Raw genomic sequence first — 17,600 nt, forward strand, 5'->3', positions numbered from 1 at the left:
TTTTCTCTTTATCCTTCTATTTTGCCAGTTTCACTGTGATATGTCATGCAGAAGATTGATTCAAGTTCCGTCTGAAGGGAGTTCTCTGTGCCTCTTGGATTTCAATGCCTTTTTCCTTCCTCAGATCCGGGAAGTTCTCAGTTATTATTTCTTCAAGTACACCTTCAGAACCTTTCCCTCTCTCTTCCTCCTCTGGAATACCAATTATGCGTAGATTATTTCTCTTTAGTGCATCGTTTAATTCTCTAATTTTCCCCTTATACTCCTGGATTTTTTTAACTCTCTTTTTCTCAGCTTCTTCTTTTTCCATAATTTTATCTTCTAGTTCACCTATTCTCTCCTCTGCCTCTTCAATCCAAGCCGTAGTTGTCTCCATTTTATTTTGCAACTCGTTGATAGCATTTTTTAGCTCCTCTTGGCTGTTCCTTGGTCCCTTGATCTCTGTAGCAAGAGATTCTTGCTGTCCTTTATACTGTTTTCAAGCCCAGTGATTAGTTTTATGATTATTATTCTAAATTCACTTTCTGTTATTTTGTTTAAATCATTTTTTATCAGTTCATTAGATGCTGTTATTTCCTGTATGTTTTTCTGAGTGGAATTCTTCCATTTCGTCATTTTGGATAGTCCCTGGAGTGGTGCGGAACTGCGGGGTACTTCCCCTGTGCTGTGTTGAATAACTTGCATTGGTGGGCGGGGCTGCAGTCAGACCTGATGTCTGCCCCCAGCCCACCGCTGGGGCCACTGTGAGACTGGTGTGCGCCTTCTCTTCCCCAGACTAAGACACGGGGATTCACTGTGGGGTGGCGTGGCCTGTCTGGGCTACTTACACACTGCAAGGCTTGTGTTGCTGGGGATCTGGCGTATTAGCTGGGCTGGATAGGCAAGGTGTACAGGGGTGCGAGGGGCAGGCTTAGCTCGCTTCTCCTCCATGATCTGCTTTGGGAGAGGCCCTGCAGCAACAGTAGGGAGTCAGACCCGCCAGAGGGATGGATCCGCTGAAGCATAACTTTGGGTGTTTGCGCGGTGCAAGCAAGTTCTCTGGCAGCAACTGGTTCCCTTTGGGATTTTGGCTGGGTGATGGCGAGGGAGATGGCGCTGGCGAGTGCCTTTGTTCCCCACCAAACTGAGTTCTGTCGTCAGGGGCTCAACAATTCTACCTCCCGTTGTCTTCCAGCCCTCCCGTTCTCTGAGCAGAGCTGTTAGCTTATAACCTTCCAGATGTCAAGTCCCACTTGCTGTCAGAACACAGTCCGTCAGGCCCCTCTGCTTTTGCAAGTCAGACTTGGGGGCTTTGCATGGCCGGCGGGCCACCCCTCTGCCCCGGCTCCCTCCTGCCAGTCCGTGTAGTGTGTACCGCCTCTCCGCCCTTCCTACCCTCTTCTGTGGGCTTCTCATCTGCACTTGGCCCTGGAGACTCAGTTCTGCTAGTCTTCTGGCGGTTTTCTGGGTTAATTAGGCAGGTGTAGGTGGAATCTAAGTGATCAGCAGGACGCGCGGTGAGCCCAGCGTCCTCCTACACAGCCATCTTCCCAGGGTTCCCTATTTTTATTTATTTTTGAAGGAAAGAGAGACAGAGCACGAGCGGGGGAAGAGCAGAGAGAGGGAGACACAGAATTCGAAGCAAGCTCCAGGCTCTGAGCTGTCAGCACAGAGCCCCATGTGGGACTTGAATTCACAAACCAGGAGATCATGATCTGAGCTGAAGTTGGACGCCTAACTGGCTGAGCCACCCAGGCACCCTTAGAAGCCATTTTGATGAGTTTATTTTTCTTAAGAAAATAGGAAGTGGTTAAAGTGGTTTAAAGACCCTGACATCAGGGAGAAGAATGCACTATTAGAAGGAAAATTATAGACATGTATACCAGTAAAGAAACTATCACAGTAACCCATGGAGAGAATGGATGAGACCTGAAAGTAGTGCCAGTGGTGTTAGAGAAGACAGAATGTATTGAATAGAGTTTGGAAATGGAATCAATAAGATTAGGTATGTCATTTCTAATTATTTCTTGTGTTTTAGTAGTCACTGAATACTTATTGAGCACATATACATTCTATTTATACAAAAATGAACAAGGCATGATGTCCCTGCTTATGAATAGAGGAGATAAGATGTCTAAGGTATGAGAAAAGGGCAGGAATCTTGCTACAAGCTAAGTGCTGTCAAAGTGGAGAGAAAGACAGCATCACTTCTACTTGTGGTAATTTGTAAGGTTAAGGAGAAGCAAGGTAGAGACGTTTTATACATAGGGATGCCTAAACCAGAATGTCAGGGCTTGAAATTTTTATGGTTTTTGGCTAGAAGAAATATTCGAGAAATTTTAAACAATATCTTAGTCTATTTGATGAAGAAAATATTTAAGGTAGCTTATTATCATTACCAGGAGGTTGCTAGGTGACTATGTAACCTGTAGTAGGAGAATTAATTGGGTCCTCTTATTAGCTACAGTCGGAATGTTTGTATCCTTCCAAAATGCATGTGTTGAAAGCCTAATGGCCAAGGTGATAGTATTAGGAGGTGGGACTTTTGTGGGGGGATGAGGTCATGAGGGCAGTGCCCTCAATAATGGGGTTAGCACCCTTATAAAAGAAGCCCTAGAGAGTTAACCACCTCCTTCGACCATGGAGGATACAACAACAAGTCTGCAACCTGAAAGAGTACCTTCACCAGAACCCAACCATGCTGGTTTCCTGATCTTAGACTTCCAACCTCCAAAACTGTGAGAAATAAATTTCTGTTGTTTATAAGCCACCCGGTTTCCGATATTTTGTTATAGCAGCCCAAACAGACTAAAACAGCTACTGTCTTTGAATTTTTGGAAAACCTTCCTGAAGCAGTGAGATCTAGAGGATAAATAAGAATCGCCACAAAGATCAAGGAAAAGAATTTTTCAGATAGCGGAAGCAGAATGATTGAAGACAATGATGTGAGAAATTGCTCAGTGCAAACTCAATGAAGCCTATCGCATGACTGTGAAAGAGAGGATGATGTGGAGAGTGGAGAGAGTTGAGGTTGGATGTGAGAGATTGTATAAGTCATTTTAAGATTTTGGACTTCACCCTGAAGCCAGCTGCAGCTTGTTGAATTGTTTTAAGGATAGGCCTGACCTGATCAATTTTTCATTTTTTGATCCCTCTGGCTGCAGGTTGGAGTGTTATTGGAAGGCAACAAGACTGAAGGCAGGGAGACCAGACAGGAGGCTCTTGCAATTTTTTCCAGGCAAGAAGTGACAGTGGATAATGACAGTAAACAAGGAGAAAAATATTTAAGTGTCAAATCAATAAAATGTGGCAACTTATTGAATACAGGTGTGGAGTGAGTCTAAGATGACTCCGTGTATCTGGCTTGAGCAACTGGGTGGGCAATGTTATTCAATGGTATGTTAAACACTGTAACAAACACAGACTACTAGGATGGAAAAGATAATGAGTTCTGTTTGGCACAGGTTGCATTTCAGTTGCTTGTGTGACATCCAAATGGAAATACAAGTTGGCACTTGAATATACAGATCTAGGGTTCAGAGTGGAGGCTAGGCTAGTGAGCTCTATTTGAGATACTCAGGCACACTAATGAAAATCTCTTCAATTACTTCTATAGATAGAGAATAATGTCCACTTTGAACGAATTGTAATTATTTACTTTCTTAGAAGATAATCTTGGGGCGCCTGGGTGGCTCAGTAGGTTAAGCATCCGACTGCAGCTCAGGTCATGATCACACGGTTCGTGAGTTCCAGCCCCGTGTCGGGCTCTGTGCTGACAGCTCAGAGCCTGGAGCCTGCTTCACATTCTGTGCTTCCCTCTCTCTCTGGCCCTCCCCCGTTCATGCTCTGTCTCTCTCTATCTTAAAAATAAATAAACATTAAAAAAATTTAAAAAAAGAAGATTTTATGCTTATTTACTGGTTTCAGTAATCAGAAAACTATCATGGAGCTTAGCATATGATCTGGATTTCTCAAAGGCAAAGATGGTGATAAAAAAGAGTACTAGGCAAAGGAGGGAAGATGGCGGCGTAGGAGGACGCTGGGCTCACCGCATGTCCTGCTGATCACTTAGATTCCACCTACACCTGCCTAAATAACCCAGAAAACCGCCAGAGGATTAGCAGAACGGAGTCTCTGGAGCCAAGCACAGACGAGAGGCCCACGGAAGAGAGTAGGAAGGGCAGCAAGGCGGTGCGCGCTCCACGGACTGGCGGGAGGGAGCCGGGACGGAGGGGCGGCTCGCTGGCCAAGCAGAGCCCACGAGTGTGGCAGGCAAAAGCGGAGGGGCCGGACAGACTGTGTTCCGACAGCAAGCGTGACTTAGCATCTGGGAGGTCATAAGTTAACAGCTCTGCTCCGAAAGCGGGAAGGCTGGAGGACAAAGGGAGGGAGAGCTGCTGAGCCCCCGGACCACAGAGCTCAGTTTGGTGGGGAACAAAGGCACTCGCCAGCGCCATCTCCCCCGCCCATCCCCCAGCCAAATCCCAAAGAGAACCAGTTCCTGCCAGGGAACTTGCTTGCTCCGCGCAAACACCCAACTCTGCGCTTCTGCAGAGCCAAACCTCCAGCAGCAGATCTGACTCACTCCTGCTGCCACAGGGCCCCTCCTGAAGTGGATCACCTAAGGAGAAGCGAGCGAAGCCTGCCCCTCCTGCCCCCATGCACCTTACCTACCCACCCCAGCTAATATGCCAGATCCCCAGCATCACAAGCCTGGCAGTGTGCAAGTAGCCCAGACAGGCCACACCACCCCACAGTGAATCCCGCACCTAGGAGAGGGGAAGAGAAGGCACACACCAGTGAGTGTAGCCCCAGCAGTGGGCTGGGAGCAGACATCAGGTCTGACTGCGGCTCTGCCCACCAACTCCAGTTATACACCACAGCACAGGGGAAGTGCCCTGCAGGTCCTCACCACGCCAGGGACTATCCAAAATGACCAAGCGGAAGAATTCCCCTCAGAAGAATCTCCAGGAAATAACAGCAGCTAATGAGCTGATCAAAAAGGATTTAAATAATATAACAGAAAGTGAATTTAGAATAATAGTCATAAAATTAATCGCTGGGCTTGAAAACAGTATAGAGGACAGCAGAGAATCTCTTGCTACAGAGATCAAGGGACTAAGGGGCAGTCACAAGGAGCTGAAAAACGCTTTAAACGAAATGCATAACAAAATGGAAACCACCACGGCTTGGATTGAAGAGGCAGAGGAGAGAATAGGTGAACTAGAAGATAAACTTATGGAAAAAGAGGAAGCTGAGAAAAAGAGAGATAAAAAAATTCAGGAGTATGATGGGAAAATTAGAGAACTAAGTGATACACTAAAAAGAAATAATATACGCATAATTGGTATCCCAGAGGAGGAAGAGAGAGGGAAAGATGCTGAAGGGGTACTTGAAGAAATAATAGCTGAGAACGTCCCTGAACTGGGGAAGGAAAAAGGAACTGAAATCCAAGAGGCACAGAGAACTCCCTTCAGATATAACTTGAATCGATCTTCTGCATGACATATCATAGTGAAACTGGCAAAATACAAGGATAAAGAGAAAATTTTGAAAGCAGCAAGGAGTAAACGTTCCCTCACATATAAAGGGAGACCTATAAGACTCTTGACTGATCTCTCTTTTGAAACTTGGCAGGCCAGAAAGAATTGGCACGAGATTTTCTGGGTGCTAGACAGAAAAAATATGCAGCCGAGAATCCTTTATCCAGCAAGTCTGTCACTTAGAATAGAAGGAGAGATAAAGTTTTTCCCAAACAAACAAAAACTGAAGGAATTTGTCACCACTAAACCAGCCCTACAAGAGATCCTAAGGGGGACCCTCTGAGACAAAGTCCCAGAGACATCACTACAAGCATAAAACATACAGACATCACAATGACTCTAAACCCGTATCTTTCTATAATACCACTGAGTGTAAATGGATTAAATGCGCCAACCAAAAGACATAGGGTATCAGAATGGATAAAAAAACAAGACCCATCTAATTGTTGTCTACAAGAGACTCATTTTAGACCTGAGGACACCTTTAGATTGAGAGTGAGGGGATGGAGAACTATTTATCATGCGACTGGAAGCCAAAAGAAAGCTGGAGTAGCCATACTTATATCAGACAAACTAAACTTTAAATTAAAGACTGTAACAAGAGATGAAGAAGGACATTATATAATAGTTACAGGGTCTATCCATCAGGAAGAGCTAACAATTATAAATGTCTATGTGCCGAATACTGCAGCCCCCAAATATATAAAACAATTACTCATAAACATAAGCAACCTTAGTAATAAGAATGTGGTAATTGCAGGGGACTTTAACACTCCACTTACAGAAATGGATAGATCATCTAGACACATGGTCAATAAAGAAACAAGGGCCCTGAATGAGACATTGGATCAGATGGACTTGACAGATATATTTCAAACTCTGCATCCCAAAGCAACAGAATAGACTTTCTTCTCGAGTGCTCATGGAACATTCTCCAAGATAGATCATATACTGGGTCACAAAACAGCCCTTCATAAGTTTACAAGAATTGAAATTATACCATGCATACTTTCAGACCACAATGCTATGAAGCTTGAAATCAACCACAGAAAAAAGTCTGGAAAAACTCCAAAAGCATGGAGGTTAAAGAACACTCTACTAAAGAATGAGTGGGTCAACCAGGCAATTAGAGAAGAAATTAAAAAATATATGGAAACAAAGGAAAATGAAAATACTACAATCCAAAAACATTGGGACGCAGCGAAGGCAGTCCTGAGAAGAAAATACATTGCAATCCAGGCCTATCTCAAGAAACAAGAAAAATCCCAAATACAAAATCTAACAGCACACCTAAAGGAAGTAGAAGCAGAACAGCAAAGGCAGCCTAAGCCCAGCAGAAGAAGAGAAATAATAAAGATCAGAGCAGAAATAAACAATATAGAATCTAAAAAAACGGTAGAGCAGATCAACGAAACCAAGAGTTGGTTTTTTGAAAAAATAAACAAAAGTGACAAACCTCTAGCCAGGCTTCTCAAAAAGAAAAGGGAGATGACCCAAATAGATAAAATCATGAATGAAAATGGAATTATTACAACCAATCCCTCAGAGATACAAACAATTATCAGGGAATACTATGAAAAATTATATGCCAACAAATTGGACAACCTGGAAGAAATGGACAAATTCCTGAACACCCACACTCTTCCAAAACTCAATCAGGAGGAAATAGAAAGCTTGAACAGACCCATAACCAGCGAAGAAATTGAATCGGTTATCAAAAATCTCCCAACAAATAAGAGTCCAGGACCAGAAGGCTTCCCAGGGGAGTTCTACCAGACGTTTAAAGCAGAGATAATACCTATCCTTCTCAAGCTATTCCAAGAAATAGAAAGGGAAGGAAAACTTCCAGACTCATTCTATGAAGCCTGTATTACTTTGATTCCTAACCAGACAGAAACCCAGTAAAAAAAGAGTACTACAGGCCAATATCCCTGATGAATATGGATGCAAAAATTCTCAATAAGATACTAGCAAATCGAATTCAACGGCATATAAAAAGAATTATTCACCATGATCAAGTGGGATTCATTCCTGGGATGCAGGGCTGGTTCAACATTCGCAAATCAATCAACGTGATACATCACATTAAGAAAAAAAAAAGAGAAGAACCATATGATCCTGTCAATCGATGCAGAAAAGGCCTTTGACAAAATCCAGCACCCTTTCTTAATAAAAACCCTTGAGAAAGTCGGGATAGAAGGAACATACTTAAAGATCATAAAAGCCATTTATGAAAAGCCCACAGCTAACATCATCCTCAATGGGGAAAAACTGAGAGCTTTTTCCCTGAGATCAGGAACACGACAGGGATGCCCACTCTCACTGCTGATGTTTAACATAGTGCTGGAAGTTCTAGCATCAGCAATCAGACAACAAAAGGAAATCAAAGGCATCCAAATTGGCAAAGATGAAGTCAAGCTTTCGCTTTTTGCAGATGACATGATATTATACATGGAAAATCCGATAGACTCCACCAGAAGTCTGCTAGAACTGATACATGAATTCAGCAAAGTTGCAGGATACAAAAACAATGTACAGAAATCTGTTGCATTCTTATACACTAACAATGAAGCAACAGAAAGACAAATAAAGAAACTGATCCCATTCACAATTGCACCAAGAAGCATAAAATACCTAGGAATAAAGCTAACCAAAGATGTAAAGGATCTGTATGCTGAAAACTATAGAAAGCTTATGAAGGTAATTGAAGAAGATTTAAAGAAATGGAAAGACATTCCCTGCTCATGGATTGGAAGAATAAATATTGTCAAAATGTCAATACTACCCAAAGCTATCTACACATTCAATGCAATCCCAATCAAAATTGCACCAGCATTCTCATCGAAACTAGAACAAGCAATCCTAAAATTCATATGGAACCACAAAAGGCCCCGAATAGCCAAAGGAATTTTGAAGAAGAAGATCAAAGCAGGAGGCATCCCAATCCCACACTTTAGCCTCTACTACAAAGCTGTCATCATCAAGACAGCATGCTATTGGCACAAAAACAGACACATAGACCAATGGAATAGAATAGAAACCCCAGAACTAGACCCACAAACGTATGGCCAACTCATCTTTGACAAAGCAGGAAAGAACATCCAATGGAAAAAAGACAGCCTCTTTAACAAATGGTGCTGGGAGAACTGGGCAGCAACATGCAGAAGGTTGAAACTAGACCACTTTCTCACACCATTCACAAAAATAAACTCAAAATGGATAAAGGACCTGAATGTGAGACAGGAAACCATCAAAACCTTAGAGGAGAAAGCAGGAAAAGACCTCTCTGACCTCAGCTGTAGCAATCTCTTACTTGACACATCCCCAAAAGCAAGGGAATCAAAAGCAAAAGTGAATTACTGGGACCTTATGAATATAAAAAGCTTCTGCACAGCAAAGGAAACAACCAACAAAGCTAAAAGGCAACCAACGGAATGGGAAAAGATATTTGCAAATGACATATGGGACAAAGGGCTAGTATCCAAAATCTATAAAGAGCTCACCAAACTCCACACCCGAAAATCAAATAACCCAGTGAAGAAATGGGCAGAAAACATGAATAGACACTTCTCTAAAGAAGACATCCGGATGGCCAACAGGCACATGAAAAGATGTTCAACGTCGCTCCTTATCAGGGAAATACAAATCAAAGCCACACTCAGGTATCACCTCACGCCAGTCAGAGTGGCCAAACTGAACAAATCAGGAGACTATAGATGCTGGAGAGGATGTGGAGAAACGGGAACCCTCTTGCACTGTTGGTGGGAATGCAAATTGGTGTAGCCGCTCTGGAAAGCAGTGTGGAGGTTCCTCAGAAAATTAAAAATAGACCTACCCTATGACCCAGCAATAGCCCTGCTAGGAATTTATCCAAGGGATACAGGAGTACTGATGCATAGGGCCACTTGTACCCCAATGTTCATAGCAGCACTCTCAACAATAGCCAAATTATGGAAAGAGCCTAAATGTCCATCAACTGATGAATGGATAAAGAAATTGTGGTTTATATACACAATGGAATACTACGTGGCAATGAGAAAAAATGAAATATGGCCTTTTGTAGCAACGTGGATGGAACTGGAGAGTGTGATGCTAAGTGAAATAAGCCATACAGAGAAAGACAGATACCATATGGTTTCACTCTTATGTGGATCCTGAGAAACTTAACAGGAACCCATGGGGGAGGGGAAGGAAAAAAAAAAGAGGTTAGAGTGGGAGAGAGCCAAAGCATAAGAGACTGTTAAAAACTGAGAACAAACTGAGGGTTGATGGGGGGTGCGAGGGAGGAGAAGGTGGATGATGGGTATTGAAGAGGGCACGTTTTGGGATGAGCACTGGGTGTTGTATGGAAACCAATTGGACAATAAATTTCATATATGAAATTAAAAAAATAAAAAAAAGAGTACTAGGCAAAGAGGAGAGAGAAAAACAACTGGGAAAGATGAGTTTACCAAATTGACTCTAAGGAGTATATATGTATTGAAGTTACTATGTGCTAAGAATTACGCTAGACACTGGGAATGTAAAGTTGAATAAGGTGTGGGGTCTGTACTCCTTTACGAAACCCTACCCCAACTCCCACACTGAATTAGGAGCACTTCTTCTGTGTTTCCTTAGTACCCTCTGCTAAGTCTTGTTATTGCTTTTAGCTACGTTGTATTCAAATTATTCATTTCTTGTGTCAGAATCCTCCACTATAACAAGTTTTGTTTTTCCCTGTCTCATTTACCATGTGTTCCTTTTGCCTATCACAGTCACCAGTCATGGAAAATACTCAATAAATATTATTTGAAATGAACTAAACTGGAACCAAGGAGCTTACAGTCTAGTGAGGAAACTGTGGAAGCTAAAACTGGAAAGAAACATATCTGAGAGAGATCTAAATGTCAAGAGAAAATGTTAGGATTATATTGGTAGGCAATAGAGTGTCAACAAATGTTTTTGAGGCTGATTTTGAAACAATCAAAGTGTGTTCTGACAATATTGATCTAGTAACCGCATCTAGAATGCATCCAAGGAAGCAATATATTAGCCAAAGAAGTACATAGCACAGCCCTCTGGCACATAGTAGGTATTCAGTAGATATTTACAGAAAAATGGATTGAACTCGGGGAAGAAAATAAAGGGACAGATGAAAATATTAGCTAAGGTTTGGATGCATGCTCAGATACTGATCTAAGAATACTTCTGCCACCAACAGCATTATATATATTTTATACTGTCATAGTGTGAACCTGTTATAATATGGTCTCGCTGCGGCAGCATAAACTATTTTGTTCCCCACATGTCTTTTTAAAGGTTCTTTCAATGAATTAATTTTAAAGAAATGGCGTTATTTTACATAATTTCACTGGGGACTCAGATCACTTAACTGCATGATTAATAAGAACATGCATGCCATACCTAAACACTGAATGTTTCAATTTCACAGAGGAAACAGCTTTAATAGTGATTATTGTGTGTGAAAATTCTCCAGTGTGCAAGACTGGCTATTATTGATCAAAACGGACATCATTCTACTGTCTTTGTTATTCTGTTGTGGAGGCTCCTAGACATTTTCATTCAATTATGGTTGTTACACAGCTGCTCTGCTTTCTCATAACTTGCTTGCTGGTGCCAAATAGTGTACACAGTCAGAACATCCTATCTCTAGATCCCTTTAGCCCAAAACCCAGTGACAATAAGCTGAGGTTTATCTCTGGATCTAATTAATATGTGGATCCAATTATTGTTTTGTATGGGCTTGGTTTTCCTAAGTCAAGACTGTGAATCTATATCGCACCTCGCTGAGTTTTAGAATGCTACAATCAAATTGGCCAGTCAAACGGAATGGACAAATTGTATTCAACAAAAACCAACAAAAAAGAAGGGAATGCAATTTTCTCTTTCCTTTGGAAGACACTGGTTTATGGAAATACTACATTCTGGTAAATGTTATAAGTTTTTATAATGAAGACATTGGATTTATTTGAAATCCATTAAAAAATCAATGTGTCTATTCCACCTGAGGGTCATTTTATGCTGAAAACAAATAGCATTATTTTTCTAATATTGAAATAAGATCTGCCATTACTAAAATAAATAATATATTTCAATACAAGGAAAGGGAAATGTGTCTAAAGCAGTTTCATTTCTTATGATTTATTTTATTTGCTTTATATTATTTTATCTCTTTTTGAATGAAGTTAAGTTTTTATTTTTTATTCTGCTTAGCTCTTGTAATTTGGCCCATTTCTGCCTCAAACTCTTGTAATTTGGCCCATTTCTGCCTCAAACAAGTCTTGGCTGGCTTGTGTACATCTGTACTAAAAACATTAGCCTTAAGTGAGACCAAGATGGAAAGCAGCACAGCTGCCTAAGCTCTCTATAATAAGCAGATTAGAACATGCCCATGTGTTCAAGCCCTAAAGGTAACCAGGAAGAGAGCAACTACTGAAAATCAGGCAGAGTTCACTTAGGAGCATATCCAAGACTTTTAAATCGAAGAATAAAAAGTAAGTTTTTACCTCTGTTCTATGTTGATGAAAAAAATATATACATGAGTATACTAATTTGTGCAAAAAGAAATACAGAAGGGATAAAACCTAAAATAATGGTATTGATTGCCTAGAAGAGATGAGAGGGAATGGGGTACGAAGGATGAGGAGCAAGAAATAGAATAGAAGAGATGGAGTCACAACTCTGAATATGCTTTTTTGTAGATTTCTCACTTGGAACCATGATAATGTTTCACATGGTCAAAAAATAAATAAATGAAAGTAACAAGAATATGGGACAGCCCAAAATGGAATACAAACAAAAATAAATGAACTTAATATCGTTTCAAATGAATAAGGCAATAACCCCGAATGGAAAAAGAAAACAAATTTTGTAACATAGGAATACATTATTTCAACTATATACATTCCAGTTAAAGGTAAAAGAACTATAATTAAGTACGAACCCTTGTTAAGTGAGTTTGTTTCTTTACAGTGCTATAATTAGCAAATCTGAAAACACTTTATGCACATTTTAGTATGGAGCAAAGAAGTAAATATATTGTGGATAATGAGACCTTTCGCACTGTGGAAAGGAGGTGTAAATACAGAAAGGGGGAAGAGCAGAATGAAAGCTGTGGTATTGGATTGGAAGTACAGGTATTAGTATTTAGTCATGTGTTTTAATAGACAGGTAACATAGATTAGATAGGTAGACGATAAATTACAGATGAGTAAATAGATGATAGAGATTAGGTAGGTAGGTAGGTAGGTAGATAGATAGATGATAGATGATAGAAAGATGACAGATACATATATTTATAAATATACATATATATGTACATATATATTTCCTAGCTTTGCAGAAAGGGCTCAGAAACAATAATACCCCACAATAATGAGCAAAACTAGTGTCCAATCTTAGTTACTAAATATAAATTTCTACTAAAAGGAACCAGAGCTTCTTGGAGCTGATTTTAGAGCTGGGGCTGAGAAAGTAGAAAATGAGCCTTGAAACAACTTGCTGTGCCAGAAGACAGAGAGTGCTCATCGAAGGATGATGTAATCTCAGAGAGGACACAACATCCAACCTGAGGGACTCCCATTGGCTAAATATAAGACACTTTAAACAAAAAAATAAATTAAAGAAATGGATTCACCCATAGAATAAAATTAGAACATACAAGTCAATACTAATATAAGTAAATGTCTGAAGAAAGAAGAAAGAAGGAAAGAAAGAAAGAAGAAAAAAGAAAGAAAGAAAGAGGACAAACTTCTTTCTTGCAGTAGATTTCAAACTAATAAACACAGAAGGAATAATATGGTTCACTGAAGAGAGTATATATATTTATATCCTCTCTTCTGTAGTATTCTTGAAAACAGACTCGTAATCTGAATCTAATCAAAAAGAAACAGCAGGTAAAAACAAATTGAGGAATATTCTACAAAATAAGTGGCCCATCCTCTTTAAAACTGTCAAGGTCATGAAAGACAAAGAAAGGTTGAGAACCATTCTAGATTAAAGGAGCCTAAAGAGACATGACAAGAAAATTCAGTGAGTGATTATAGATCAGATTCTAAGATGAAAATTTCTCTTTTGGTATAAAAGACACATTAGTGGGACACACACATACTAACATAGACAGGGACTACAAAAATGGTAAAAGGTGAAAGTGGGGAATCTGGCATCTGAGTGAAAGGAATATGAGAATTCTTTGTATTAATTTTTCAATCCTCTGTAAGCCTGAAATTATGTTGTAATAAATTTTTTAAATGTGAACATAAAATTATTAAAATAGACCTATCCCAGTGTTGAGATGTTTTCTATCTGGATTAATAGAATCTCTTGCAAATTTAAGCAAGTGAACCATAAAGGAAGTGACTCTCACTGTCAGAGTAGTTTGAATTAAATCATTCTGTGACCTATTTTTTCCTTTATTTCTTATTCAGGGTTATTATTTTGGGGAGTATGAAAGACCCACAGAAAGATAATGCTAGATTGGCTTCAGTAACAACAAGAACTAACATTACCTTTTCTATACTGTCTTGGCATTGATTTTACCTTAGCTCTTCTCATTTAGGTAGAAACCTAAATTTCAAAATTAAAATCAAAATATAAACTTAATAAAGTCTCCCATTATTGAGGAGTCTTCCTGCTCTTGTACAAACTTTTAGGACTTCTCATTGTTCAGTCAATTCTAATCTATGCCTTTGGAAAGTTCACACTCTTAAAATAAACTAGGGTGGTGGAAAATTAATGAGATTGAATAGTTCCTTCAGACTTAACACTAGCACAACCACAGTCTGGATCAAACATTTTCTTTCTGTAATGAAAAAGTATATTTGGAAAAGCAAAATAACTTAAAATATTTTTTAAAGTGAAAAAATAAAAGCAGAGTTCATTTGTTATTTCTTTTGCTTCTTGACGTAGGCCTGTATTAATATATACTTCCCTCTTAGGCCTACTTTCGCTTTAGCCCAAAGGTTTTGGACCATTGTGTTTTCATTTTCATTTGTTTCCATGTAATTTTTTTTAATTGTTGGTTGACCTATTAATTGTTTAGTAGCATTTTGTTTAACATCCGTGTATTTGTAAACTTTCCAGATTTTTCTTGTGGTTGGCTTCTAGTTTGACACCATTATCATCAGAAAAGGTGCATGGTACGATGTCAATATTTTTTATATTTGTGGAGGCCTGTTTTGTGTCTTAATATGTGATTTATTCTGGAGAATGTTCTTCATGCATTTTAAAAGAATGTATTAGTATTGAATCTTCTGAAAATATATTAAGTCCATCTGTTCCAGTGTGTCATTCAAAGCCATTGTTTCCTTGTTGATTTTCTGTTTAGATGATCTGTCCACTGATGTAATTGGGGTGTTAAAGTCCCTTACTATTATTGTATTAATATCAATTAGTTCCCCTATGTTTGTTATTGTTCCATATATTTGAGTTCTTGATGCTAGGTGCAGAAATATTTACACTGTCATATCTTCTTTTTGGACTTCCCCCTTTATGATTATATAATGCCCATATTTATCTCTTTTTGCCATCTTTGTTTTAAAATCTAGTTTGTCCAATGTAAGTATTGTTAATCTGGCTTTCTTTTGACATCCATTTGCATGATAAATGTTTCTTCACCTGTTCACTTCCAATCTGCAGGTGTCTTTAGGTCTAAAATGAGTCTCTTATAGGTAGCATATATATGGGTCTTATTTTTTTTATTCACTCTAACATCCTGTGTCTTTTGATTAGAGTGCTTATCCACTTACATTCAAAGTAATTATATATATATATATATATATATATATATACACACACATATATTGCAATTTTATTACTTGTTTTGCCACTGATTCTGAAGATTTTCTCTGATCGTTTCTTGACTTGTTACTTTTGGTCTCTCCTTTAAGGAACAAGAAAAATAACAACAAATGAAGCCTAAGCCAGCAGAAGGAAAGAAATAATAAAGATTAGAGCAGAAATAATTGACATAGAAACTTAAAAAAACAACAACAATAGAATAGATCAATAAAGCCAGGAGCTTGCTCTTTGAAAAAATTATAAAAATTGATAAAATTCTAGCCAGACTTACCAAAAAGAAAAAAATACAGGAACCAAATAAATAGAGTCACAAATGAGAGAGAAGAAATAACAACCAACACCACAAATATACAAACAATTATAAGAGAACATTATGAAAAACTATATGCCAACAAATGGGCAAACCTGGAAGAAATGGATGAATCCTTAGAAACATATAAACAACCAAAAGTGAAACAAGAAGAAATATAAAACTTTAAAAGAGCAATAACCAGCAAAGAAATTAAATCATTACTCAAAAAAAAAAAAACAAAAAAACAAAAAAACAAAAAACCGTAAGTACAGGGCAAGATGGCTTCATAACTAAATTCTCCCAAACATTTCCTTAAAGCCTTCACAGGTAAATTCTACCAAAAATTTATTTAAAGAAGAGTTAATATCTATTCTCAAACTATTCTGAAAAATGGAAAAGGAAGGAAACCTGTAAGTTCATTCTGTGAAGCCAGTATTACCCTGATACTAAAACCAGATAAAGAGTCCACTAAAAACGGAACTACAGCCAATATCTGTAATGAACATGGATGCAAAAATTCTCAATAAAATACTAACAAACTGAATTCAACAATACATTAAAAAATACTTTATCAAAATCAAGTAGGATTTTTTCCTGGAATGCAAGTGTGGTTCAATATTTGTAATTCAAGGTGATAAACCACGTGAATAACACAAAGCATAATAACCATATGATCCTTTCAATAGATGCAGAAAAAGTATTTGACAAAGTACAACATCCATTTATGATAAAAACTCTCAACAAAATAAGGTTAGAGGGAACATACCTCAATATCATAAAGGCCATATACAAAAAAGCCTACAGCTAATATCATCATCAATGGGGAAAACCTGAAAGCTTTTCCTCTGTGGTCAGTAACAAGACAGGGATGTCCACTCTCATCATTGATATTTAACATAGTACTGGAAGGACTGACCACAGCAATTAGAAAACAAAAAGAAATAAAAGGCCTCTATATAGGCAACAAAGAAGTAAAACTTTCACTATTTGCAGATGACATGATACTCTATATAGACAATCAAAAAGAATCCACCAAAACACTGGTATAACTAATAAACAAATTCAGTAAAGTTTCAGGATACAAAATCAATGTACAGAAACCTTTTGAATTTATATACACCAAAAATAAAGCATCAGAAAGAGAAATTAAGGAAGCCATCCCATTTATAATTGCACCAAAAACCATGAGATACCTAGTAATAAACCTAACCAAGGAGGTGAACGACCTATACTCTGAAAACTAAAAAATACTGATAAAAGAAGTTGAAGAGGACACAAATAAATGGAAATATATTCCATGTTCATGGATTGGAAGAATAAATATTGTTAAAATGTCTACATTACTAAAAGCAATTGATGCATTTAATGCAATCTTTATCAAAATACCACCAGCATTTTTCACACAACTAGAACAAATAATCTTAAAATTTGTATGTAACCACAAGAGATCCCAAATAATCAAAGCAACCTTGAAAGAGAAATGCAAAGCTGAAGGCATGACAATTCCAGACTTCAGGTTATATGACAAAACTGTAGTGTTCAAAACAGTATGATACTAGCACAAATATACACACATAGATCAATAGAACAGAATAGAAAAGCCAGAAATGAACCCACAACTATATAATCAATTATTCTTTGACAAAGCAGAAAAGAATATCCAATGGGGAAAAGACAGTCTCTTCCACAAATGGTGCTGGGAAAACTGGACAGCAGCATGCAAAAGAATGAAACTAGACCACTTTTTTTCACCATACACAAAAATAAATTCAAAATGGATGAAAGACCTTTATGTGAGAAGGGATACCATTAAAATCCTAAAGGAGAACACAGGCAGCAACCTCTTTGAGATCAGCCATAGCAACTTTTTTCTAGATTTGTCGTCAGAGGCAAGATAAATAGAAGCAAAAATAAACTATTGGGACTATGTCAAAATAAAAAGCTTCTGCACAGCAAAGGAAGCAATCAACAAAACTAAAAGGCAATCT

General features: G+C 38.4%; 1 protein-coding gene across 1 annotated transcript in view; it reads left to right on the plus strand.

Annotated features, from left to right (window-relative positions):
- The first annotated feature begins 2,079 nt into the window (after nucleotides 1–2,079).
- The window catches only part of LOC101082886 (transcription factor BTF3-like), a 133,454-nt gene continuing 117,933 nt past the window's right edge, over nucleotides 2,080–17,600 (plus strand). Inside the window, exons 1-2 of the mRNA XM_045050387.1 lie at nucleotides 2,080–2,118; nucleotides 3,144–3,313. Coding sequence (XP_044906322.1) covers nucleotides 2,080–2,118; nucleotides 3,144–3,313 — 209 coding nt within the window. The remainder of the gene's footprint in view (nucleotides 2,119–3,143; nucleotides 3,314–17,600) is intronic.

This window comes from Felis catus, chromosome X (assembly GCF_018350175.1).
Source record: "Felis catus isolate Fca126 chromosome X, F.catus_Fca126_mat1.0, whole genome shotgun sequence".
NCBI lineage: Eukaryota > Metazoa > Chordata > Mammalia > Carnivora > Felidae > Felis > Felis catus.